Raw genomic sequence first — 25,415 nt, 5'->3', positions numbered from 1 at the left:
CTAGTTTGAACAGAGCTGCTATCAAATCCTTCTTTGGGCCGGGAAGGGGGGCGTTGGAGTGGATTGCGGCTCTCTGAGCCGCTCCGTGCAGCCGGAGATAGCGCGTAATGAAGATGTGGAGGCCTGAGATACAAAGGGCATTAACCTCATTAGCATGAAACCTTTTCTTCTTACCATTGTGGGACCCTTTCAGCCGCCTAATCCCCCCTATTTTCAAAGCTTGGTTTGTAATAAAGCTTTTAGTTTTTTTTTTCCCTCAAAGCTAATAGTATTCTCTGATGATTTTATTGCTGTTACACTTCATAGGGCATTTACCAAAAAACTCCACCATCACCCCCTTTTTCTTGTACTTAAAAAAATTAAGTATATGGTTTCTGCAGAAATTGACCTTTTGTCAAGATGCGACAGTTTTTCCTGGAAAAGCCAGTCTAAATTTTAGCAGGGCTATGTTCCGTATTTGAGGTATTCCGTGTTTTAGAAGATCGATGGAAAGAAAAGGTAACTTGTACGAGTTTCAGCAGAAAGGATGCGGCTTGGGAACAGTGACCATCAAGTCACTGGAGAGTTCTGGGCAGCTAACAGTAACAGTCCTGCTGCCCAAGCAGCTGAAAGCCCTATACAGGTTTCAGGGATACCCTGGCCTGGTGGCACCTGTCCGCATGTGAGGCAACCAGGGGTCTCCCTGAAGCCACCCCTCTTACCCTCGTGTACCCACAACACACATTTTCCAAGAGGGGTCTGTGTAGAACTGTGCTGTGAGCAGCCAGGTCTACAGAGGGACAGGGTGGAAAGGAAATGAGAGAGAGAGAGAGAGAGAGAGAGAGAGAGAGAGAGAGAGAGAGAGAGAGACGCGCAAAGGAGATAGAAGAAGAACAATTTCTGCTTTAGAGGAGGGGAAGAAAAACAGAAAGAAAAAATTTCCATAGTGCCCCAGAGTCCCCACACATGCACAGAATGTCTAATCTTAACTTTTCAAGGCAGGATGTTAACAAAGCTTGTATTTTTGCCCTGCATTGTAACTTGGCCTTATCACAGTGTAAAGGGTGGGGAGATTGTCCTAAATTATGTCCAGGCAGCCCCCCTGGATCCATGGATTAAGAGATTAAAGGAGACCACTGGGCAAGGCCTCCTCTTTCCCCTTCATATTCCTGGTATGATAATTGCTTAAACTGATTTGCACTTTCACAAAAGCTCACAGGACGCTTTGTAGCTCGAACAGAACAGACGAGGTTTCTCTATCAATGGAAATAAAACTGATTAATGCAGCCTATCAGGATAAGAAGCAAATGAAGCATGCAAAAACAACCTCATACCCCCAGAAAGGGGAAGGAGGGAGGGGAAAAAAAACCTAAGTTTCCTCCAAGAATGGTTACAACTTTTTCTTTAATGTTAAAATTAAGAGTTGAGGCTTTCTCAGAATGCTTGCCTTATAAGGCTCCTGAGGCCTTTGGGCTCATCCCATCACCTTTGGCAGATTGGGGCCAAGAAGAAAGGAAAGAAAGGAATAAGAGAAGGAAGGAAGGAAGGAAGGAAGGGGGCAGGGAGACTTGTACTTCAGAGGTTTGAAGTCACAAATAAAGTTTAAAAGTCCCAGAATTCTGATAAGTATTTTCCCCTATCCTGGGAGAATATTTTTCAATTCAAAACTATATCTCTAAATTTTTAAAGCAGAGGTAAAGTGAAACATTTTAAACCTAAAGTTCAGACTAAACTCCTCCAGTACAGCATGCAACCAACAGGCAAAGGTCTGCTTGGAAAATTTTTCTCCCATGTCTTTCCTGAAAGACTTTAGATTCTAATCTCACTTCCCCACTCTCATCTCTCTTTAAAATGCCCCCCTAAAATCATGCTGGCCTTTCTGTGGGTGAGGAGCCAGGGCTTCTTGGGTCTAGTTGAGGTCAAATTATAGAGGTGCTTTTTTTAAAGATCCACTTCAGTTTCCGGAGACAACTACTCTGAGGGCATATTGATAAATCTTTATTGACAAAATATTGACATTGACATACTTCTTGGAAGTATATAGGGTGTTAGAATTCTAACAAATTAACACAAAACACAAAAATATTTACATTCTGGTATAGAAGACATTAAGGAAGCATTTGTCACTCTCTTTAGTAAGTCTATGGTCTTGGAAGAGAAACTCAGTGCTTGAAAGCTTGCCGCATGTCCTTGGTCACACTAACATCATCCCCACTAACTAGAATCCTTCAGTTAGATTTAAAGTTTCGAATGGTCATAACCAGGGAGTGGTTGAACACAGCCAATTTCTCCAACCACTGGAAAGAGTTTACTTCGTAGTGTTAAGCCTCAGAATGTTAGGCAAGGGAATGTCCAAGAATATAATCAATGAGGATTTTTTTCTAGTACACATCCTGATTCTTTTTATGGGCACCCTCCCTCGCCACCCTCATTCCCATCCTGCTCCCCGTTTCTCTGCAAGAGGACCACTATAGCCAAGCCTACGTCATTTAGCTTCCACAATCACTTTGACATCAGAAGGTATCAAAAAGTGTTTACAGACTGCACATTTCTCGGAAAAATTAAAATAAAAAGCACACAGAACTTGTCTTTGAAAGGAAGATAAAATTACAATTCATTTTTGTCTTTAGACACCATTCGCCCAACAACTGCTACATGCAATTCAAGTTTTTGAAACAGGTGTGGGATGGGGCTAGTTATGGAATTTTGCTTGTTATTACTAATTATTTTTTTAAAGATTGGGGGAAACACTATGCAGTGCAAAATTAAAAAGTCCTGTGCCTGGTTGAGGTTCTCTTTTTTTTTAATCAGTATTTTCACCATTTTTAAAAGTGGATTACGGTAAACGGAATCTCTGCCAATCATCTTGTCTCCCTGGTTTGGCGTTTGACTGATAGCTCCCCTTGTCAGAGTGTGTTCAGCTTTGCCCCATTCGGCGCTTGCTCTCTCTCTGTCTCTCTCTTCTCACTCATTCTCTCTCTCCTCATTCATTCTCTTTCTCCCTTTCTCACTCTCCCTCCCTCTCTTCCTCTCTCTCTCACTCACTCACTCAGCTGCCTCTTTAGATGAGAGCTGCAAGTTGATGAAGGAGCCTCCATCCTCGGCCATCCCGGTGCCTTCTCGGATTGGGACCCAGCGCCCTCGCTGTACAAAGTCTGCGACGCACTGTTGCTCTTTCTGATCCCCTCTCTTTCTCGGTGAATGTGTGTGCAGTTTGTTTTTTATTTGTAGGGTTCTTCCTTCTTCCCCTCCTCTCCCTGTCTGTTTTGTTCCATGTTGTACGCTTCTGTGGGGTTCAGTCTGTCTTTTTAATCGTCTGAGGTCACATCTATTTCCTCCGGACTCGCCTGCTTAGTGGCGATTCTCCACCGGTTGATATGGTGTGTCCCTTTTTTCTTTTGTTGTGAGTCTGAGCCTTCTTCCTCCAGCTTCTGCCTTTTGAACTTAGTCCTCCGGTTCTGAAACCATACTTTTACCTGGAGGGAGAAGCAGGTGGGGCCCTGTTAGGTCCTTCACAGCACTATCCTATGAAGTTCAGATTCCTTCCCCCGCCCAGACTCCAGTCTAAGACCTGAGGAAGCCCATGCATCTCCTAAGGGTTTCCACCTCTGGCCCCTGTCCGGGAGCAGAGCTCCTAGTCCTGACGGTAGGAAGTCCAGGTCCCTGCCTTTTTGAACCCTTTGGGGAAGACTTCCCCAACAGCCTCAGGCCCCATGGTGCACTAAGCCCCTTCATTCCTGTCCCTGCCTAGGGCACCCACATCTTGATGAGAGCAAAGGTCCTGTAAAGCTTGGGCACCCTTATAAAATAATAAATAAGGAAAAATAAAAAGAGACCTATCCTTAACTCCTCTTCAGCAAGCCAGCAAAATAAAGACCTCAGTTTAGGCTGCCACAGCTCCCGAAAGACCCAATATGTTTTCTATTTTCTGTCGGTCTGGCATTGCCTAAATATAGTGCCTCCTCTGCAAGGCAGCAAGGCCTTGGGTAGACCATCCAGGTTTGCTGAGCCGCTGCCTCATTGCAGGGGAATTCTGGCAGGTGAGCAAGGGTGGTGTGGAGCTGGAGGAAACCAGGGAGACAGTGGGGCACAAGCCTCAGATGCAACCCAGCTGTACCTTTCCAGCTAGGGAAAAGGTGCTCAAAAATGAAAGCTTCCAGAAGGCCATGGATAGAGAAGTAAGAGGAAAAACAGAGAGAGAGAGACAGAGAGACGGGAGAGAGAGAGAAGGAGACATGGGGTCGGGGGAGACTTCATCCCTCCTACTGTCCAGCCCTAGAATGGAACGGGGTCAGTCTCAGCCTGGGCCACATCCCTTGCCACTGAGCTGGCAGCCTGGTCTCCCCAGGGTGGCTGCTAGAAGTCCACAGAGCAATAAAGTTGGAGTCAGCTGCGAACTGACGGTCCCCTGGAGAAGCCGGGTGGTGGGTCCCCATTTAGCAACGACAAGACCAAGCCTAACACTGTCCAGGCTTCTGAGTAAGGAGCAATGGGTGAGAAAACTGGTGGTGACTTCCACAGCCCTTCCCCTGCCCAGCAAACCTATCCCAATAGTAGCACCCAGGCCCTGTCCGGGTCCTTGGGCCCCTGAAGTCTCTAACCACTCCTGAGCCCGAACAAGGCCGAGTTTAATTTGCTTTGAGTTTGCTAATTGAGGAGGAGGACGGTTCATTTCTCCCCCGGCGCTCGCCCAAGGCTCGCGTCGGTGCGCCCGGGGTTTGACATTCACACAAAGACTGCAGGCAGCGTGGGCAGCCAGGCGGACAAAGACCACCTCCGCCTAGGCTGTCCAGGGGAAATCAGCCGGGCAGCGCCTTGTGCCCGCACGGCACAAACCCGCGAGGCTCTCCTTGATTTTTTTTGGAGCAGGAAGGAGGGGGAAATGTTTTTTCAAAAAAGCCTTGACCTTTTTGCATTTCCCAGAAAAAGTGCTACAATTTAATCTGCCTGAAAATGTTACTTTTTAATGGGAACTTTGACCTACCCTGCGGCTGTAGTACAGTAGCACCTATTGTAGCTCTACGCGCCCCCTTCGCATCCTGGGACAAGCCAAGCCAGGGGACTCCACTACACAGCAAGGCCTATCCCTTGAGTCAGGCACTCTTTGCAGCCTTCCAGCTTTATTTCTCTGATTGCAAGGGTGCGTGCAGCAGCCTGGTCTCCCGCTTTGGACACTCTTGTCCCCTTAAAGGGAGTAACTGGGCCGTGGATGTGAGCCCATTGGCCTAGAGTTGCTCAGAACTCACCCATAACCCAGTCTACATTCTCGAAGCTCAAGCTCAAACAACTGGGACATCCCCACTGCACTTTCCTTCATCCTGGATCCAAGTAGTGAACCCATGACTCCCACCAAAACTTTGAGCAACACTGCAGAAGTGTGTGTGTTAGCCGGGAGCTGCAAGACCTGCCCCGTGGGCAGAAGCAAGTCAGCTCTTCCACTGTAGAACTCGGGGAAGATCAGCTCGCACCGTCCCTCTGGAGCTCTACAAAGCTGGGAACCTGAAAAGTTACAGGTCCAGGGCCTGGGAGCGGAACTAGCTTTCTCGGAGTGCTACCCGGTAAGGGCACTAGGTGCTCTGCCCAGATCTGGACAGCAGCGGTGAGGGGCCTGTGCCTGGAATGAGTGTCTTCCCTCCTGGGCCGCACTCACCTGAGTTTCCGTAAGGCTGAGACTGTGTGCCAGCTGCTTCCTTTCTGCGCCCACGACGTAGTGATTCTTCTCGAAGGCGTGTTCCAGCCTTAGAAGCTGGGACGGGGAGAAGGCGGTTCGGATCCGCTTAGGTTTCCGGGCCAGCGCGTTGTGCAAAAGGAAACTCTCGGGGCTTGTGTCGTTCCCTGCAGAGGGCACAGTATAAGTGCCATTAGGAGGCCCATCAGGCCAGAGCCGCGCTTCTCCCGAGCCGGGCTGGCCCGCATTGCGCTCAGGGCAGCCGCCTAATCCGAGCCGCCGGACCTGCCGCGGCTGGTGGTCCTCCTCCGGTGCGCGAAGGGAAGCCGGCCCAGCTGCCAGCTCGGACCGTCACGGATCCACCTGTGCGGGACTCAACCCGCAGCTGCTCCGGCGGAGCTCAGGTTGAGGACCTCTGCGGGTCTGGGCTCGGCTGCCGCTTTGGCGCCGCGGGCCCCGGCCATCTCCCCGGTAGTGCCCAGGGTAGGGGAAGTGCTGGCAGAACCCGGCTGGGAGACTGGTGCTTACCACCCAAAGGAAAGACTCTCTTCAGCCTCTCAGGGAACTTTGACCCCAGGCCGCTACCCAGACTTTTCTTGAGGATTTGTTTCTTTTTAAAAAAAAAAAATATATATATATATATATATATATTTTTTTTTGTCTTGCTACCCGGTCGAGAAAGTAGAGGACAGGTGAGTCGTCGCAAGCAGACCGAGACAGAAATTTTGCAGCGGTGTGCAGGGCTTCTACCGCTGCCGTCTCAGGAGTACCCGGTTCCAGAGAACTAGGAAAAAGCCGAGAGCCAAGGGATCGAAACTCAGGGGACACCGAGTTGCGCACCAGCTCAGCGGGTCTGAGGCCAGGGAAGATAACAGTTGCTCCAGATCTGGTGGGGCAACCAGGAACACACGACTGGCAGAAAATGCGGAAGGGAAGTCCTAAACTTTGAAGAAAAGCCACTGTTTCAGGTTCGCTTATTACAATAAGAAATCGGTTCGCCAAAAGCTCAAACAAAGGAGAACAAATTGACAGCCAGGCGGGAATAGAGGCAAATCCAATTCAAGAGTAAGGGCAAAAGGGTTTGGGATTTGTTTTTGTTTTGTTTTGTTTTAACTGCGGGAAGAGAAATGATGACATCTTTCCTATTCTAGGCTCAAACAGGAATGCAAAGGGTTAACTTATGGATCAGCCGCTGGGTATTGATCGGCTGCGGAAGGTGGGTTTTTTGTTGTTGTTGTTTTTAAACGGACTCGCATCCCGATCCGTAAACTAATTACTCGCCCCCCTTCCTCCTAAGTTTTGACTTTCCTGCCAACTCTCACCCAGAGAAAAGCAAATTTTTAAAATATCCAGAAATGAAGACATCTAAACTGTTCTTTCCCTCCCAGGCCGTCTCTAGACCCGGTTCATGTCTTTTAAAAGGAAGGAAAACAAAAACCACACCGAACCAGCCTTCCCGCCGAGGCCGCTCAGTGCACCAATTAAGCAGGTCGAGGCGAGAGCACCGAGTCCTGGAGGTTTTACCCCCTCCGGTTAGGGCCCCTCTCCAGGCCTCCAAAAGCAGGGGCAGGGAATACTTGGTTTTAAGGTCCAGAGAGAACCCTGGCTTCCGTAAAAGGGTCGAAGACGGAGAAGTCGTCGGCCGAAGGGGCGTGGAGTGGGTGGCGAAGGAGTCCAGCACATTTGGAGGGGAACCTGGCGGCCAGGCCCTCTCCGCGCCTCTCGGAGCTAATACCCAGGACATCGCAGAGGGAACCGCGAGCCTGGGGACCCCGTGGGCTCTGGGCTTCCTGGTGGTGCACACGCTGAGCGGCTGTCCCAGGCTGCCCCGACCAGAGCGCGCTCAGGAACGACTTGGTCCGCGCCCTTTCCCCAAAGGTCAGTCGGCCGGGAGCCCAGTACCCAAAACCAGCTGTAGCTTCAGGGAGTGAGGATCAGCACTACGCCCGCCCCTGGCTGCCCAGCTCGGTCCGAACCAGGCGCACGGGCCCGGGAGTCTGAGGAACCTCCGCCCAGGCCTTGCCCGGCGCCCACCCGAGCAGGCCAGACGCAGAAGGATGCGGCGGGAGCGGCGCACTGCAGTCCCGCGACGTGGCACGTACCTTGGAAGCGATGACCCAGATATCGGTATCGGTGGATGAGCCAGGGGTAAAAGGTGGACGGGTCCCGCTGCTGCGAGGCGAAGAGGGGGTGTGGCGAGTGCGAGGAGGGCAGGGGGTGGGCGGCCAGGGCGTGCGGCGGCGGCACCGGGTGCACCGGCACGGCTGGGTTGGGTGGGTGCGAGACCGCCTCGGCGAACACTAAGTCCGGGTTGGAGTAGACGCCCCTGCTCGCGGCGGCCGCAGCGGCGGCGGAGTGGAAGCCGTTGAGGAACGGATTTATGGGGCTGGAGTTGGCGTAGCTAAGTGCCGCGGGACGGATGGGGTCCTCGGAGCGCGAGGCGGGCAGGGGACTGTCCTTGGCCACCAGCGACTCGATGGTGAAGCAGCGCTTGGGCGCCGGCTGGAACATGCTGCGCCGAGGAGCGGGCGCCTGGGCTCCCTGCTCCCGGCGACCGCGGCGCGCTGCCTCCGCCGCCCGCTGCCCGCGGCGAGGACCGACGAGAATTGGGGACTCGTTTGTTTGGGGTGGGGGCGGGGGGAGGCAAGGAAGAAAGAAAGGAAAGGAAAAAGGAAAGGAGGGGGGAGGGGGAAAGAGGCAAAGCCGAAGATCCCGAGAATCTTGCACCAAACGCGCCCAACCTGGAGAGAGGGGGGAAAAATCCTTCCAGAAGAATTTGCAGGCGTGGATTGGGGTAATTTTTTTTTTTTCGAGATGGCGTTGGGGGGGGTGCTCAGAGTTAGAGGCAGAAGGGGGGGCAAAGTTTCTCGGGGGAGGCAAAAAAAAGTTTTCTCTCCTCTGCAAAAGGCGGGCAGGGCGCCCTAAGTCCAAGGACAATCCATGGAAGTGTTCGCTTCTTCACAAGTTGTGCAAACGATTTGTTAGTTCATGAGCCTAATTAGTGCGGGGATCACATAAACAGCTTCCTCCGAAGCCTGGTAAATGGCTTGATGATTGGTCGCTATTACTCGCCCTGAGGTGGAAGGGGGGAGACTCTTTAAAGTGCGTCAGAGGGAGGCGAGCGCCTGGGAACCCGGAGGCCTGGATCCCGGCCGAGAGTGGAACGGAGTCGGCGCCGCTGGCCCGGCTGAGCCTCCTGCCGCCCGCCCGCCCGCCGGCCCCGACCTCTCCGCGCCTTCGCCCCGCGCTCCGAGTTCTCTCGCTCCGGCGGCGCCCGCTGCGGCTTCTCTCCTCCTCTTTCGCCTCCTCCTCTTCCTCCGGTTTCTTCTCCTCCTCCTCTTCCTCTTTCTTCTCCTCCTTCTTTTCTTCCTCCTCCTCTTTCCCCTCCTCCTCCCCCTCAGCCACCGCCTCCTCCTCTACCAGCACCACTCCCTCCGGGGCACCGGGGTCCCTGCAGATTCCCCGGCCCGTGCTGCCTCACCGCGGCCCCCTGGACCCCGAGCCTGCTGCGCTGGAGCCGGTCGGACAGACGGACGGACAGACACGCAGATTCCTCTCGCCCTGCGCTCTGCCCCTGCTGCCCGCCGCGGCCCGCGTCGGTGGAGCCGAGATCGCCCGGAGTTCTGCGAGGGTAAGCGGGTGGGGACTGGCTCCGGCGGGGGTTAAAGGCTCCGTTAGATCGACCCCATCCTCACCCCAGCAAAACTCCCGACGGCTTTGAGGTGGGTGCTCCCACTCCACCACTGGTAGCTTAATGGTCCCAAAGTATGCGCGTTCGCAGTCCTTGACCCGGCTTGTTCGTTTGCGAATTGGTAGCTGCCGACCTTTCGGGGGCGGTGGGCTTCCAACTCAGACCGCTCTCGCTCCACAGCCTCCCACTTTTTCTGTCTGGAAGGGTGCTTGCCTCGTTCTCTAAAACAGTCCCTCGTGGGATACTGGGACCACGGGGGTCCAAGGTCAGGGGAGAGGCTGATGCGGTGCTATTATTATTTCATGATCGTTATTGTTTGTATTAGTGCTGACAGTATTACTACTATTGCTGCTCTTGCTGTTATTATTATTTCTATTATTATTCTGCCATCTGTTGTCCCAGGACTGGGTTACTGTACAAATCCAGGACTCGCAACTAGAGACTGCAGATCGCGTCTTCAGTTCCAGGCCGTGTCCGCATTTTCGAGCTCGCCTTCGGTTTTGGGATGATTTTAGGGCCGAGTTCTCTCATCCCCATTGGCTCCTGCTGCGGCATAATTATGATCACATCCCCCAGGCTGCTGGCGCTACTCTCTGTTTATTGGTGGTTAAAGATCTATTATCTATTCATCAGCCGCCTCTTTTTTCCTCTTTTTCCCCCCTTTTGCCAATTACATTCTTCTAAGTGAAGTACCAGCAGGTATTTTGCGCGTTTGCAATTAATAATAAAAAATGCTGGCGTCTTTTAAATCTATTACTCCCAGGCCCGTGTCGTTTATCTTAAGGAGGAAGAAATGCCTGTGTTTGGTGGCTAGGTTGCTGTGAGACGCGGGAGAAGTCAATCAGGAGGGAACAGAAGTGGAGTCCCCAAAAGGGAAGCGGCCACTCTGCCAGATGCAAGCACAGACTGGGACTCTTAGGACATGCTCCAGGGTCCCCCAGCTGCCCCGGGCCTTGCCCTCTGGTCTTCTCTTTACCTCCCCTGGTCTCATCTACTGCTGTGTATTTGGTTCTATCAGTTTCTTGACTTTATTCCAGGTACTGGAGAGTGTTGTGTTGCAGGGAGGGATGACCAGAAACAGCCCTGAGAAACCTCCCAGGCAAAAGAGTTTTCTAGTGTTGCTGGGGCTCCAGAGAGATTAGCTGGGAGCCCACAGAGGTCACTTACCTTGCAACCTCGATCTTTACAGGGCATGTAAGCACACGCATACACACACACACATTTACTATGGAGACCTTTATGGGCCTCGGCTTTGGCCTCGATGTGGGAGAAATTGGCTCCTGTCTCCTACTTTGGACCACTGCATCATCAGCTCTGGGCTGGGGTCCTGGCTGGGTTTTCACCCTTTGTTCCAGATGGCGTGCTTTGACCCCTTTTTATCCCCCAAGCCCAAAGATTTTGGGCATTGAGCCCAGCATCTTAGCACGGGGATGAGTCCAAAGACTACTCTCATCAGGCCTGGATCATCATCCCCCTAATCATTGTCTGCAGCTCAGCAGTGCTCCCTGGATGAGGCTGTGGAGACAGAAGCACCCCTTGCCCATGCCAGGAGGGAGCCTTGAAGTTCTCATGAAGGGTGAGAGGTCTTTAGGCCAGCAAGCCCCAGGAGAGGTGGGAGTCAGCCCTAGAGCTTCTCAAGCTGTAACAAACACCCAGTTTAGAGAGACTGCAACCAGGATCCCGAGGTAAGGGAGTGAGGCCACCTTCGCTGTGTGACCCTCTGTAAGACTGGAGAGTGAAGCCAGGCCTCTGCGTTCAGTATCCAGTGCTCCAAGCCAGGGCCACTAAAAGCCCACCCAGACAATGGGGCAGGGAATGGCCATTTACTGCATAGTTAGCATTGTAATCTTGGCTGGGGGTATAAGTCATTGGCCTCGAGGACAAGGGGAATACAGTCCTGTCTGGGAGATTGTGAGAGACCCCAGAGGTATATAGTATGTAATGGGGCTACCCCACTTTCAAAATATTCAGCCCTGGGCCCTTAAGGTATGATCGCTACCCCCTTAACCCTTCATCTCTTTGGCCAGGATGCCAGGCAAGCATCCTAAGAGAGTAAGCTGGTGACTGGGCCTCTCAACCTCTTGCCCTAGGAGAAAAATTTTGGCGGAGCAGAGGAGAGACTGCCCAAGGGGCCAGTCCAGTCCTGTGGCATCCTCCACAAGCTGCCTGCCGCTTGGAAACTGCCCTTGAAAGGCCAGGCTTGCCCCAAGTCTCTGTCTGGCGGGCAGGTGAGTGAAAGCCAGGGAGCTGACTACTTTTTTTAAGCAAGGCAAGCCAGTTCCTCCACTTGGAGGTTCTTTCAACCCCAAATAGCGTGCGGGCCCCTCTCAAAGAAGCAAAGAAGTGGGATTCCAGTGAGTCCGGAGCAGTGCGGTGGCCCCTGAGGCTGGGTAATCTATGCTAATTCTTGCGCCCCGACCTGAGGCGCCGGGAAGGTTCGCCCCACCGAGCACTGCTGGCCCTGCCGTGCGTGGACATTAACAAGCAGAGTAACTCATTAACCGCGCTGGCCAGAGGAGGCTGGGCACTCAGGACTGGACTCGGACCCTGAGCTTTCAAATCACGAGGCTGCCGCTCACTTCACTCGTGGCTTCAGGCCTCGAAGAATGAAACCCCTTTTTGTTCCTTAGCTACCCAGGGAGTGGATATTTGGTTAAGTATCTGTGTTTGCAATGGGGCTCCTTTCCTTCCTCGGCGAGTGCCCCAACTCCCTGTGGATTGGGCTCTGTACATTCAGGAATCTACACTCTGCGGACAGCTGAACCGGCACACGCATTCGATTGTTCCAGTCCCGGATCTTTCACTTACTGAAGGACTTTGGGCAACACCACAATCCCTCTGACCTCATTTTGTCATGTGCAGAAATACATCCAGTGCTGCCTGAGAAGCTGGAGCGGGTAGCAGTGATGTTGTTGGGGGCGGGGGCATAGTAGAACTATTCTACTTTCTGATTTTGAAACTTGCAGCACTGCGTGCACAGTGCAAAGTGTGAATTTTGCTCTATGTAACCGTACCTGAATAAACCTGCCCCCTCTTTTAAAAAAACAACAGCCGAGGCTTGTATTCACAGCTTTACTGTGTGAGCTTGGCGGTTACTTAACCTCTCTGTGCCTCTGTTTTTCTTCCCTCAAATGGGAATAAATGACAGTACATTGGTCCTTGGAATTATTTAACGAGAAACACTAAAGTGTTCAGACAGTGTCCGGCACATAATGAACTTGAGTAAAAGCTCCTCTCCTGGACGTGACTGTTATTATCTACCCACACAGGGCAAGATGCTGGTCTTCAAAGACTGAACAATAAAGTTGTACAAACGAGCTAATGCTGGTCTCACATTTATGCCACGCTCCTCCAGGCTCCCGCAGAGGCCGTGAACTTCCCTTAGGAGATGCTGGGATGAGAGGGGGCCCAGAGTCCTAGCTCTCTGGAGGTGACAAAGGGCAGGGATTCCAGGGGAGCTCAAAAAACCATCTGCTCTGAGTTTGGCCCTTGCACTTCAGCGGAGCAACCGGCCCGAGGTCCCTCTCCCTCCCCGGTCCCTTGCTAGACCTTGCCTTGTCCCGATTGGGTGCTGACAAGAGGTGCCTGGGAATGCTCTGAGGTCAAGACCTGTGTGATTCAATTTTTTCCAGCCATAGCTGTCGCCTCCATGGAAAGGGAGTATCAATATTTTAACGGTTGTGGAAAAGAATAGGTGAGCTTGGCGCACTGTGTTCCTCACATTTTAGTTACAGTGTTCGCTGGCCTAGCCTTGTGCGCTGTGGCCCACAGTACTGCGCCATACCCAGGTCGCCCGGGTTCGGACCCTCTGAGCGAAGCGCTGAGTCTTACTGTGAGTCAGCCGCACCTCGCGGGAAGCGCCCATGCCGGCTGCCAGCGAAGGGTGAGCCCTTTCCCGGCTCCAAGGCTGGCGCAAGGTGACCAGAGATGGGGAGAAGTCTGGTAACTCACTGTGATTCCCAGTCAGTCCGCTCCTGCAAACTCTCGGGGCGCTGGTGGGAAAAGGAAAAGTAGACTAAATACCTTTTAAACATTGTTTTTAAATTTATTACGGCAAATCCTTTCCTGGCGCACTATCTAGAGGCCTTTCGGCCGGCGGATGCGGCTGCGGCCCTGGGCCGCGATCGGCGTGCGCGCAGCGGCGCCTAGTGGCGAGGGGCCCGTGTGGGCGCGATGCTCCAGGAACCTCTGCACCCGCGCGCTTAACAAGTGCTGGAGTTGCGCCCCACTTCCACGATCTCGCAGACCACAATCCAAGCCAGAGGAGGAAGCTAAGGAGCCCCCCTGACTACCGAGGAAGAGAATGGTTTGGTAATGTACCTCCCGTGCGTCAGTCCCAGCTTTCCACTCCGTATTTCAGCCTACGACGCAGTTCCTGCGAATTGGGCCTCCTTCCGAAGGCGGAGGAAAGGAGGGGACAGATTCTACTTCACCAAAAATTGGGTGGTCATGGCTACCCAAGCCGGGTAAGCGGGAAACTACTATGCAAAGGCGGCTGTAACTCCGTGCCAGCAGTCCCGGATCCCCCGGCCCAACGAAGGTGGCTCAGGGAGTGGCCCGCGAGGTCCTGCGAGGGCCCTAGCCGCGTCACAGTGGAGAAGCGGGGGTTGCAGCTTTCTCGGATTGGCGCTCCCTTGCAGCTGGCAGGGGATCCCCCAAGCCAGAGCGTCTTTGACTGTTGTGGAGATAGCAACTGATCACTGGCCTGGCAGTCCGAGGGTGCTGGTGGGCTGCCCACATGAGCCCGCCGTGATGTGTGTGCCCTTGCCTTCTGGAGTGCGCGGGTTCCGTCTTCCCAGAGCAGCTTGCTTCGTTCTCCTCTTAGTGAGGTGGTGGAATCTGCTTGGTGTTCGCTGGAAACTGATGTGAAGCTGCAGCGAGGGTGCCCTCTGTCTTACTGCTCTGAGCGCCAACCTCAGGCGGCCAAGCCTCGGCAGGCGGATCTCCACGCCGGTCCTGGCCTCTGCTGCCCAACGCGGCTGCAGGAGACAGGCACGGTGTGATGGCGCACACCTGTAATCCCAGCAGTAGGAGGCTGAAGCAGGAGGATCGCTATAAATTCGAGGCCAGCCTGAACTGCATAGTGAAACCCTACCCCAAAAAGGAAAGGGGGGCGTGGGGAAACAGGCACTGCCCAGACGTCAGCGGAGAGCCTGTGAGCCTCTGGATATCCGGAGATCATCCATTTTAGGAGTCAAGGTTTTGTGGGGAATTCTGCACAACTCCAAGAGACACATGGGATTTTACCTCCTTCTTCACATCAGAGCTGTCAGTCTTTCCACACACGCCATCCTGATTTCCTGTTGAAAGCAAAGAAACAAAATCAAAGTGGAGGGGAGGGTTGCAGTTTCTTTCTCTCTCAGCTGCCTTCAAATGAAAGCTAAGACCAAGGCAAGGATAGCCAAGGGAAGACAGGCACCCCAGAGCCAGGAACACACTTGCTGGGGTTACCGCCCCGCTGAGGCAAAGATAGCTGTGTGTCCCCTGCACTCTTCCTGGAGCAGTGTGTGGATGCCCCAAAGCTGCATCTCTATCAAGCAACGTGGGTGCCTCCTGGTACCTGGTACGGTGGCCAGAGTACAGTACCTTCCCACTGCTGCGGTCTCTCTAGGCATCTGTGTTGGACACTGCTCCCTAACCACCCAGAGCCATCCCTACCTTGGAGTTCAGCTTTTGCCTGGCAACCACATGGGGTTCCTTAAACTCCCATTAGCTCAGCAAACTTCCAACCTACGACTTCTGGAACATGGCCCACTCGAAGTCCTCTCTAGGAACTTAATCCTCCCTTTTAGTACCTCCCCATTTGCTGGACCCCAAGGGTTAGGTTAGGCTTAGAAAGGAGCCAGGGCCATCTGAAGGGGAAAGTTAAGGCTTTTTTCTTTTGGACCTCGGGATACTGAGGAGGATGGGTAAAGACCTGAAGAACACCGACAGTTCCCTCACCTGTGTGGAGTTTTCACTTTAAGCCTATCTGTTCACACCCATGCTCTCACAGTCTGATGTGGCAGTTAATGAAGGAGCCATGATACCCATTTCCCAAGTGAGAAAACTGAGGCTTGGAGAAGTTGCACAGCCACTAAATGCATCCCCAGCTCCTGGCCATGGATATCATGGTCAACCCAGGAAGAACCCTGAGATAGGCCCCTCTCTCCTCCCCAGGAAGTCTCTGAGCCTGCACTCCAGCCAAAGAGAAAAGGCAAAGTCCTTATATGCACAGCTTGCAAGGCCCTTCCCACCATCTGGTGCTTGCTTCCTATGCAGTTCCACACCATTGTCCTCTAAGCCTCTCTCCTGAGCCTCTGGCCTTGCCCTGTGCCTGCTTGCTTTTTCCTAGGTTTTCTCTTGGGGACCCGGAACCCAGACTGAGAATGGAAGGGCTGCGGGTGGTATCTTCACAGCCTGGGAGCGGAAGAGCCAACAGCGAAGCACTGTGTGGTATTTGCTGAGAAGACTCGAGTGCACCCAGCGCCAGAATCACTTGCGGGGGCTACTTAAAGCGACCCTGAGACGGCCGATGACGGCCACACTGCAGAGTCAACGGGGACCACGGGGACCACGATGACAACGATAATGGAGCACCACGGGCCCTCCCCTCTGCGGGACAATCCTGGAGACAGAGGGGTGGACAGCCCTGGGGAGTTTCCCAGAGCCCCGCAGAGGGTCTTACAGCACGCAGGCGCTAGCACACAATAAAACTCTCCTCCTACCGGAGCTGCTGCACCCTGCAGGAGCCCTGGAGCGGGCTTGCTAGGGCCCAGCCCTCTAAGCCAGCGAAAAGGAGACTTCTGGTGAAGCTGACCACACACCAGGTCATGCTCGCACTCCGGGCTCCGCGCCTCAAGGTTGGACACACTGGGCTTCGCCCACCCAGCTTCCCCCTGTGCCCCTCGGCTTCGCAGCCTGCCCGTGGCAGCTGGAGGAGCGGCCGCGAGTGGGCCCCAGGGGGCTTCCAGGGGCCCGCAGCTGCTGCAAACTGCTTGGGCCTCCGAAACCTCCTCGCTGGGACAGGAGGGAACCGCCGTCCGCGGCGGGAACCCGAAGAGGCCCGACCGCCGCCGCGCTGCCCTCCGTTTAGCCCGGTTGCCAGCGCTCACGAGGGGCTGCGCAGCAAAGGGTGGCATCGCACGGCGCGGGCAGGGACCGCAGTGGTTCAATATTAGCTTTTCATTCCAGTCTATTGTGCCCATCTGAGATAATATTGACTCTGAGGTGAGAGCCCGAAGGCGACAGGGCTTGTCTAACTCTACACGGCAGGGCGCTCCAAGGGAAGAGAACCAGACGTGGAGAGCTAAAGAGATGGCAAATAAAAGCTGCTCGCGCTGCGCGCCCCGAGGCCAAGAACCCCGGAGCTTTCCTGGGCGTGCGCCTGGACCTCGGATTTGGGAACTATGCGTCGTAAGAGAGTTTTCCGGGTCCCCGGGCCACCGCAAGGAGGTGTACTGCTTATTCCCATTTTAAAAATAAAAAGCCCTAGTTAACACACAGTCCCATCTTCCAAATGAGTCTGAGCTTCCTCATCTAGGTAGCAGAAGAAAAACAATTCCTACGAACTGTTTTTGCTTGCTAGTAAGACGACATCGACTCTTGAGACGTTTTCCTCCTTTTAAACAGTGTCACCCTTTAAGGTAATGTTTCTGTCAAAATGTTTCTCCCCTTTTCACTGGCCGCGAAGGGCAAACGCGTGCAGCAATTATCATGAAGTTACTTTACTTGCAAAAAACGAAGTTAGTATCAAATTTCTAACTGTGCGTTTTACTCTGTTCTGTGTCGCCTGCTTGCAGCCCCTCTGCAGCTTTAAAGGGCCTCCTGAACCGTCAGGTCTTGCATACAAAGATCTGATTCAATTTTCAAATTGCTTCTAAATGCCTACGTGGAAGATGGCATGTTGCATTGTTTTAGGTGGCTGAGACAGAACCCTAAGGTTTCAGGGTTAGGAATCAAATGACCAAAACACAGGGCTTGCAGTGATGTCCATGAGCATAAATGATAATTTATGACATTTGCATCCTACCCCACTAGAGAGGTTAACTCGGTGACCCCAATAAGGATCGCATCTTTTGGGGTCTTTCCGGTCACCTCCAAGATGTCGGTCAGGTGGGTGGAGAGAGGGCTGGATGTAGCAAGGGCTTCGGGTGAAGCATCAACTTTGGGAGGTCAAGGATCACAGGGTGCTTCTCTCCTTCCTTTGGGGCATCATAGTGAGCTGATGTTCCAGGAGAATAGCTTGGACCTTTTAAAAGAAGGACATTCCATTTCATATATATAATGCATAACATGGTCCATTTGTATGACATGCTGTTAAACATCTAATATATATTGGATAGTTTCATCATATAGTGTTTAATATGTAATATTTAGCTACTGTAGGAGCTATTACATTATTATGAACTACTTAATATGTTTTATTAAACACTATATATGCTGTGTACAAGCTGGAGATATATATTTATTGCATGTGTATATGTATGTACATATATGTAGGTCTTGTCCTGAAAGGACATATTTTATCATTTCAATGTAATTTTATAAAGTCCTAATCAAAACCACTTTGTGACCAGTTCTATCTTTACAGCAAATACTGTAGGGTCCAATTTCAGCTCTAGAAAAACGACAGAGCAAGGGTGACTTCGCCATGAGGAAGGACATGTCCCTTCTGGAAAGTGGTTTTCCAAATGCCCTGTCCCTGGGGACAGAGGGAAGGATGTTCCAGACCCAGAGGCAGCCTCCTCTGTGGGCTCTTGTGAAAGTTTTGGTTTTCAGAGCAACTGGTTAGAAGTCCCAAAAGTGATGTCATAAATTAAAAATGGATTTGGAAAGTGCGGCATATGCTCATCTGAGGTGTCTGGGAGAGCAGCAGAGGCCTCTTGCCCGGGTTCTGGGCTCCAGACTACGAACTACCAGGCTCCCAGTGCTCAGCGAGTGGAGGAGCTGGTGCTCTTGCAGCTCCCCAGAACCCCAACCAGGAAAACCTGATTAGAGTTTGACTCCAGATCAGATGGTCTCTGCTGCGCCTGCCATTTATATGGATAATGAGCTGAATCTGGCACTAAGGTAGTCGTGAGTTCTGCCAGTGAGCAGGGGCCAGGTGGACCAGAAAAAAATAAAATCAGACTTCAGATATGCAAGGCATTCCCCCTTTAAAAGGCCAGAATGAAGGAGGGTTTTAATGTAAGGAGGGAAATGGAAGAAGGGGGAAAAGAAAGAGGAAGTCAGTCAGGTCCAGCCAACCAAAGCATCAGAAATGAGGAAAGCGAAAGACCTTTACAGTATAAACAGGAGACTGCTAATTCAGAGGCCTGGGGGTTGGGAAGGGAAATTGGGGTGGGAGGTAGTGAGAGGGATGACCCCACTGAGGAGAGAGTGGGGAGAGACTGCCAGGGAATGCTGCGGCCTGTTTCTCAAAAGCGCCCCCTCCCACTCCCAGTGGTTACCTTATGAACATCTTTGTAGCAGGAAAACAGTAAAACTTGAGGGAAACCCAGACCAGTCCCCCATTTCTAGCAAAACTCAGCATTCAAGGGAACCAAATCCTGGCTGTGACCTGGCCAGTCCTCAAGCTTGAGGAAAGATTTCTGAGGACATGCAGGAGTGCAGGCTGTGCCCCTCCTGCTCTATCCCTGAAGGGGCTCCCAGGTATGAGACAGAAGGGGACAGAGGTGAAAAGGTGGAGAAAGTCCTCTTGTTTCTAAAAACAAACGAACCAACACTTCCTTGCCTCGTGGATGAAGTCTCCGGGCCTGGCTTTGTGGGGAGGGATCTGAACGTGCACATCAGGCCAAGCCTTCCAGGCGAGGAGGGGACAACAGTGCCAACCACGTGGATGTGGCTCACCGCCAGACGGGCTTGGGCACGTCTGACTTACCTGTAGCACCTTCTCTACCCAGGTGATCCATCTTGTCCACGTCCAGTGTGGTGGAAAACTGTTCCAATGGTGCAAGCAGCAGAGTTCCCTATTTCTGCCCCTTGTTTTGTGCCCTCTGACTCCTGTTTAAAAGGCAGCTGCTCAGGTGCGCTGGGAAGAAGATAGGGTTTATTTCATTTCTCATCTGCTGCCAGAGCATTTCACATGAGATATAATCCACTTGCATCTCTGATGGCTCCTGTCCCAGGTACTGTGCTAAGCACCTATTACAAGGATTTATCTCATCCAGTCCTCATAGAAATCCCTTGAAGTAATCCACTGAATCCATTAAAGGCCATTTCCATTTTCCACATGAGACAACTGAGACTGAGATGTTAAGGAATTCACTCAAGGTCACACACGCAGCTAGTCAATGAGAAAGTTAGGATTCCAACTCAGGTCTGTCAGACTCCAGCAGCTTTTCCTTTTCTTCTCTCTCTCTCTCTCTCTCTGTCTCTCTCTTGTCTCTCTCTCTCTCTCTCTCTCTCTCTCTCTCTCTTTCTCTCCCCTACTGAGGAAGTAAAGGCCCCACAGGATGAAGGAAGAGTTAACACTTTGCTTTTTGGGTCTCCTATACAAAAAGAAATTAATGATCATAGCATACAGACCCTAGATCTCACATCCTCTTTGGAGCAGGTCTCCCAGGTCCAGAAGAAGTAGCAAACACTCAGCATATGGATAGCTCCGATGGCTTACAGAGTGCCTGCGCACACCTCCTTCAGTCACCTCTCCCCCATCTCTAGGAAGTAGACCCTGCTATTACAATCCCATTTTAAAGGGTCAGGAATGGGCAAAGTGAGGTCGCACAGTTGCCCACTGCCTAGCCTATCTGCATAGAGCCCTGGCACCACTCGGCCGGCCCATTTCAAGCCTACTAGCTTTTAGATTACCACATATGGGACCACTTAGCCAATGGAGTTAGGTCTTGGATTCTGTTGTGAAATTGCTGAGTTGTTTTTTCTTTTTCATGTTGAGTGTTCCCGCAAATATTATTTCAGGGTTTTAAACTTCCTCTGCATGTATGCCTCTCTTATCTTCATTCCTTCGCCATGTGTGTGCCCATCTGTACCACAGTGCCATCAAGGAAACAAAAACGTGCTTCTTATCTGTAGCTGGCTGATATTCACAAACTATGGAACACAGCTTTTACCTGTCATTGTTTATGTTGCCCCGTTACCATTTGCCTTCCACGTTCCACTAAAACTCAAATGTGTCATCCAGGGTTTAAAATTATATGTATATGTTTATGTGTGTGTATATGTATATGTGTGTATTCTTTAGTGATTTTTATGGTATTTTTAATCGGATTAGATCCTGTTTTCTCTTTGCTACAGTCTAAAGAGAAGAGTTTGACATAGGAAGAATCTATTGGTCAAATGGGTCCCTGTTCAAAGAGTTAATCAAGAATCCAAACAGAAAATGCCTAGAGCGGTCTTTGATCTTGAGGTGACATACCAAGTCCCACTACCACCACCACCAAGAGCTTCCAAGGAAGGATACCCTCAGCCTTCAAAAGGCTCAGCATCCCTCGCTGGGCCATTCGGAACCTCGCTTAATTACTCCTCCACAACAGCTGTGTTCCTCCTGCCTATAAAAAGCTTCCTCCTTCATTATTTAAAAGTTACATGTATATTTTAATATTGTACAAGAATGTATAAAGAAGTCAGTAACAACCACCCAAACTCCCTCTAACTCAGAGGCCACTAGCAAACATTTTGGGATGTTAACTTTTGACATCTTGGTAGAGGAGAAAAACTAGGTTTTATCTACACATTTTTGTTATTGTTGTTGGAGGGAATAAAAGAAAAGAAAGGAACAAGCTAGACAATTCTGCTTCTATGAAGTTCATACCAGGAAAAACTAACCTAGGGATGTGAAATTCAGAAGGGGGAGCTTGACCTGGAAAGGGCCACAAGGAAACTTTCTGGAGGGCTAGAAATAGTCTATATTTTGATTTGAGTGGTGATAACATAGATGTATGTAATTGTGAAAACTTGTTGAACTTTGGACTTCTTACTTTACTATATATTTTTATATTTTAATAAAGAGAAAAAAGAAAGAATCTTCAACAAATAATTGCAGGAAAAGACCAAACTAGAGATGCCAGGAAGAAGCAAAAGGCTGGTCTAAAAGTGTAAGCTACTGAGCTTATCCACACTCACAGTACCTGGGGAATCGTGGAAGGGTTACTGGATGGGCCCCTCCATCCCAGCCCAGTTACAGCCAACAGGGTAGCAGCATCTTAGGGTCCTGCTGGAACCCACCATTTGTCACACTTTGTCCTTCTCTGCTGTTATCCTGATGTGTGTAAAGTGAGGCCCTGCATTTTGCTGGGGTGGGATTGGGGGGGTCCCCTTAGTGCCCAACAAGAATCTATGCTGAAGGGGCTGGGAATTTAGCTCAGCGGCAAAAGCGCCTGCCTGGCACGCGCAAGGTCGTGAGTTCGGTTCCCGGTACTGGAGAAAAACCAAAAAAAAAAAAGAATCTATGCTGAGTCAGGAAGGAACACCGGAGGCCTTAACTTTCACACAGATTTCTAAAGTGTTTTTCAAGTCACTATGTAGCATTCAGAATGATGTTCCTCATACAAACAACGTTACAGAGGGTACCTAAGAGCCTGCCTAAAATACCTGTTAAATGCCTACTCATGAAAATATAAAATTTTAAGAATGGTAGGAACATAAGCATGTTGAGTTATAGTTATTGCATTCCATATGGTTATTGCATTCCATGAAAAAAAAGAGAAAAGCAAACACGCACACGTGCGTGCACACACACACACACACACACACACTTTTTTATGCCAGGCATTCTTAGAATTTGGGATTCAAAACTGGAAAATCCCACGATATCATCCTTCAGGCAGCTCACTCGAGCAGAGGAAGACCACCATGTATATACGTAAGTGCAATAAAATCTTACGGGCACTGAGAAAGAAGTTGTCTTTCTTTCCCTGCTGTGAGACCCCTGCAGTTTAACTTATGCTGCTGGAGTGGGTTGATGGTTTTTGACTTTCAAATTATTTGAGGGAGTAGAGGTGGGCAAGACTTGCAATTTCAAAGGAGAAAGGAAAGAACATTTATAAGGCACATAGAGCTTGCAGAAAGACTGCCAGAGGTAGGTTTGACTGAGCAGTGAGGAAGGCAAAGCACAGCCCCAGTATTCGGGAGAACGAAAAGGCCACCTTCTCCCTCCAGCCAAGTCTGGACGGTGGGGCTGGCTCAGCATGGCTGGGTGCAGTCCAGAAGCAGGGTGGGGCAGGAAGTTTGTGCCTTCAGAAGTTTGTAAGTGTTTAAAATCAGATATCTGTGGTATTCTGGAGCACTGATTCACTGCTAATATTGAGCATTTACCATTTATGTATAAGGACATTTGAACTGACCTGCAATTGACAAATTTAATCAGTCATGGTCCTTGCCTCAAAAACTAGTTTTGGAACTAGACAGCTAATAGTTATTTAATACGATAAGTGTTCAAACAAAATTCACAGGAAAATCTGCTGATATTATATTTAAATGACACAAGACAAGGAAGTATTTACTATGTTTCTTCACAAGAAACTCCTGTAGATGGAGGAATATAAGTCCGCCAGAAGATTTTTTAGGAAAAACAGTGAGGTGTTTCAGTAACTGGTAGGGCAGTAAAACATGGCACATGGGAAAGGGATGATTGGCCCAGGGCAAGCAGGAAGAAGATACTAAGCAAAGGGCAAAAGAAACAAGCAAGTTACTGAGTGCTTTCTGTGTATCAGGAACTTCACGTGGCCTGTCACATTTAATTATTATGAAACCCTTCAAAAGGAAGCATACACATCTTTGTTTTACAGATTTAAAAATTGGGACTCATAAATTCTCTGAGGATGCATAAAGAATTTACTGTCCTTGCAAGTAGTTCTGAGGGCCGAATATGATTAGGGAGTCAAAATGCCTCTGTTAAGTCACACGAGCATTAGTTGCTAAAATGATTTGTGGCTGTGTTTTTGCTTACTGGTCAGTTAGTCATACAATAGGTCTTTCTTGTGCACACATACTGACCTAGGCACAGTTAGGGGCACGGTGGATATAGAAGAGGAAAAAATACAAAATTTCTTACTCATGGAACTAACATTTCTCCATAGGACCATCAGTTGACATGACCAAAATAAAAGAAATGAGTAGCTACGAAAGTGAGATAGCGAGCATAAGGCTCAACGACGCTGTACGTATTCACTGTTTAGAATCCTGAAAAGTTGGTAACAACCTCGATCTTCATTTAATGGATACTGTTTAAAAAAATAGGATGTTTCCATACTATAGAAAGCTGTGCAACTGTTTATAAAGACAGAAGTAGTTCTCTGTAGTACCATGGAAAGATCTCCAAGACCTATTAAGGGAGAAAAATAAGCAAGGTCTAGAACAATACATAATGTGATCCTGTTAGTGTTTAAAATAAATACTACTTGTTTGTGTGTCTGTGTATTCACATACTAATATATAGTTACATGTCATACTTAAATATAAACTCAGAGAAAATTTCTGGAAAGATACACAAGCTGACCACTGTATTACAGCAGGAAAGAAGGGAATGGGGGTGTTTTGGAGTGGACTGGGTACTTTCACAAGCCACAGCGTGTACTTCTTGATTGTTTAGTTGCTGACAATGACAATGCATTCATGGACTGCTTGTGTAATCAAACAAGGACACACATGGATGTGAGCACAACTTAGTTATAGCAATATGACTACAGATGACAGTTGTTAATCTTCTAGTCTCCTTTAATGTTGTTTTAATATGTCTATAGAGTGAAATAGACACCGAGCTGGGAGGATGCCAAAACATAAAAGATGGAATTAAAACATGGTATCCTGGCCTGGAGATCTTACCTCTCCCACCCCACCTGCAGTTTATAGTGAAACCTTTTTTAAGAGCATCATGGGAAGTTGGATAGAAACCCTTGCTCTCCCAGTTCTGAGACACATGTAATTATTTTGCAGTTAAGTTGCCTCAAGGATCTTTGCGATAGATATGACTTCATTATAAGAGCATCGGGCCTCACCCATTGGTGACTGAGTTTCTAGGAGAGTCATCGTGGGGCTTCCAGTCAGTGTGTGAGCAGCTCCCAGCAAGGTCCCCTTAGTTTCGGAACCAAATCAAGCTAGCTGCCCTTAGCTTTGCATGGCCTCATCTCTGCCAGCCAGCTCATGCTTCCTGCCATTGTCTGTCTGTGAGCTTGGGTAAGCCTTTGCTGTCTCTGGGTCTCCAAAGGAGGATGGTGCGCGGTATGGCCTGCAGTGTCCTTTGCAGTCCTAAACTTCTGATTCTACCATGGCACATTGTGACAGGAAATCGCCATTCTATACATTCATTCACATGCACCTGCTATGTGCTGGGGACAGGAGCAAAAAACCCCCAAGAAACCTGACCTTAAGGAGCTCTCATGGCAGAGCCAAATAATTGGGGGAGTTAAACCCGGCAAAATTGCTGGATAAGTAGACTCTGAATAGACATATGAGGAACTCCTCCACTTCTCCCCAGTCTCTGTTTCTATATCTCTTGGGTAGCACTGGCCTCTGGTCCTCCAGCCTCTTAGTTCTGAAAATAAAGCCAACAGAGGCCCTCCCATATGGGACAGGGGAAGGAGCTTCAGTTCCTTAGGGACTATCTCACAACCCATTACGGTAGGAAAAAGTCTCAGCTTGGGACGGCAGCTCTAGGAGGGTTGGGAGTAGGACTCAGGGTCCTTCAGGTCAGTGCGCTGATTTGGCAAACTTTCACTGAGCACTTGCTGTATACCAGGCGCTTGGCTACTCTGGGAGCACAGGTATGGCTCAGGGCAACAGCAGGCTCATTGACCAGGGTACCAGTGGTTAGAAACACCCATGGGCTGGAGGTGGGTGGCTGCTTACCCAGAAGAGAAGACAAGGGGCAGCACTAGACAAGGGCCAACTTCTCATCCACATTCCCTGGCCTTGTGATCGAGCAAATGGCTCGACCTCCTGAGCCTCCATTTCTCCTTGCATACAGCAGGAATCATAACAAGTGCGCTGTTCCGCTCAGAGGATGACTCTGGAAAGCAGCTGAGGTAGTAAACTGTAGGCACTTTCGTATATAAGCCGATGCTGTGTACTTTGAAGAGCTCTGTCTTGCTTCTTCCTCCCCTATCCGCTCCCCACTCACGCCCAACCTCCCCATCGGCT

General features: G+C 50.4%; 2 protein-coding genes across 2 annotated transcripts in view; one reads left to right on the top strand and one right to left on the bottom strand.

Moving 5' to 3' along the window:
- Positions 1–1,961: 1,961 nt before the first annotated feature.
- On the bottom strand, positions 1,962–8,657 carry Emx2 (empty spiracles homeobox 2). The gene is made up of 3 exons (XM_005387875.2): positions 7,750–8,657; positions 5,630–5,814; positions 1,962–3,455 (listed from the first exon to the last, which is right to left on the bottom strand). Exons 1-3 carry the CDS (start codon positions 8,156–8,158, stop codon positions 3,288–3,290), a joined length of 762 nt encoding a protein of 253 aa, XP_005387932.1. The 5' UTR covers positions 8,159–8,657; the 3' UTR covers positions 1,962–3,287.
- Positions 8,157–25,415, top strand: part of LOC102020366 — a 47,223-nt gene continuing 29,964 nt past the window's right edge. Inside the window, exons 1-2 of the mRNA XM_013515756.1 lie at positions 8,157–8,274; positions 8,650–9,278. Of these exons, the coding sequence (XP_013371210.1) occupies positions 8,157–8,274; positions 8,650–9,278 (747 nt within the window). The remainder of the gene's footprint in view (positions 8,275–8,649; positions 9,279–25,415) is intronic.

The sequence above is a fragment of the Chinchilla lanigera genome, unplaced genomic scaffold (genome assembly GCF_000276665.1).
Source record: "Chinchilla lanigera isolate Chin_1 unplaced genomic scaffold, ChiLan1.0 scaffold00030, whole genome shotgun sequence".
NCBI lineage: Eukaryota > Metazoa > Chordata > Mammalia > Rodentia > Chinchillidae > Chinchilla > Chinchilla lanigera.
This window is presented reverse-complemented; position numbering and strand designations above follow the sequence as displayed.

What these genes read in the sequence shown, in the direction of transcription:
- Emx2 (XM_005387875.2), bottom strand. Translation starts at nt 8,158, where the DNA reads ATGTTCCAGCCGGCGCCCAAGCGCTGCTTCACCATCGAGTCGCTGGTG. An exon ending in TCTGGGTCATCGCTTCCAAG is followed by an intron (nt 5,815 to 7,749) that starts GTACGTGCCACG and finishes TGCCCTCTGCAG; the next exon opens with GGAACGACACAAGCCCCGAG. An exon ending in TCAGCCTTACGGAAACTCAG is followed by an intron (nt 3,456 to 5,629) that starts GTGAGTGCGGCC and finishes TTCTCCCTCCAG; the next exon opens with GTAAAAGTATGGTTTCAGAA.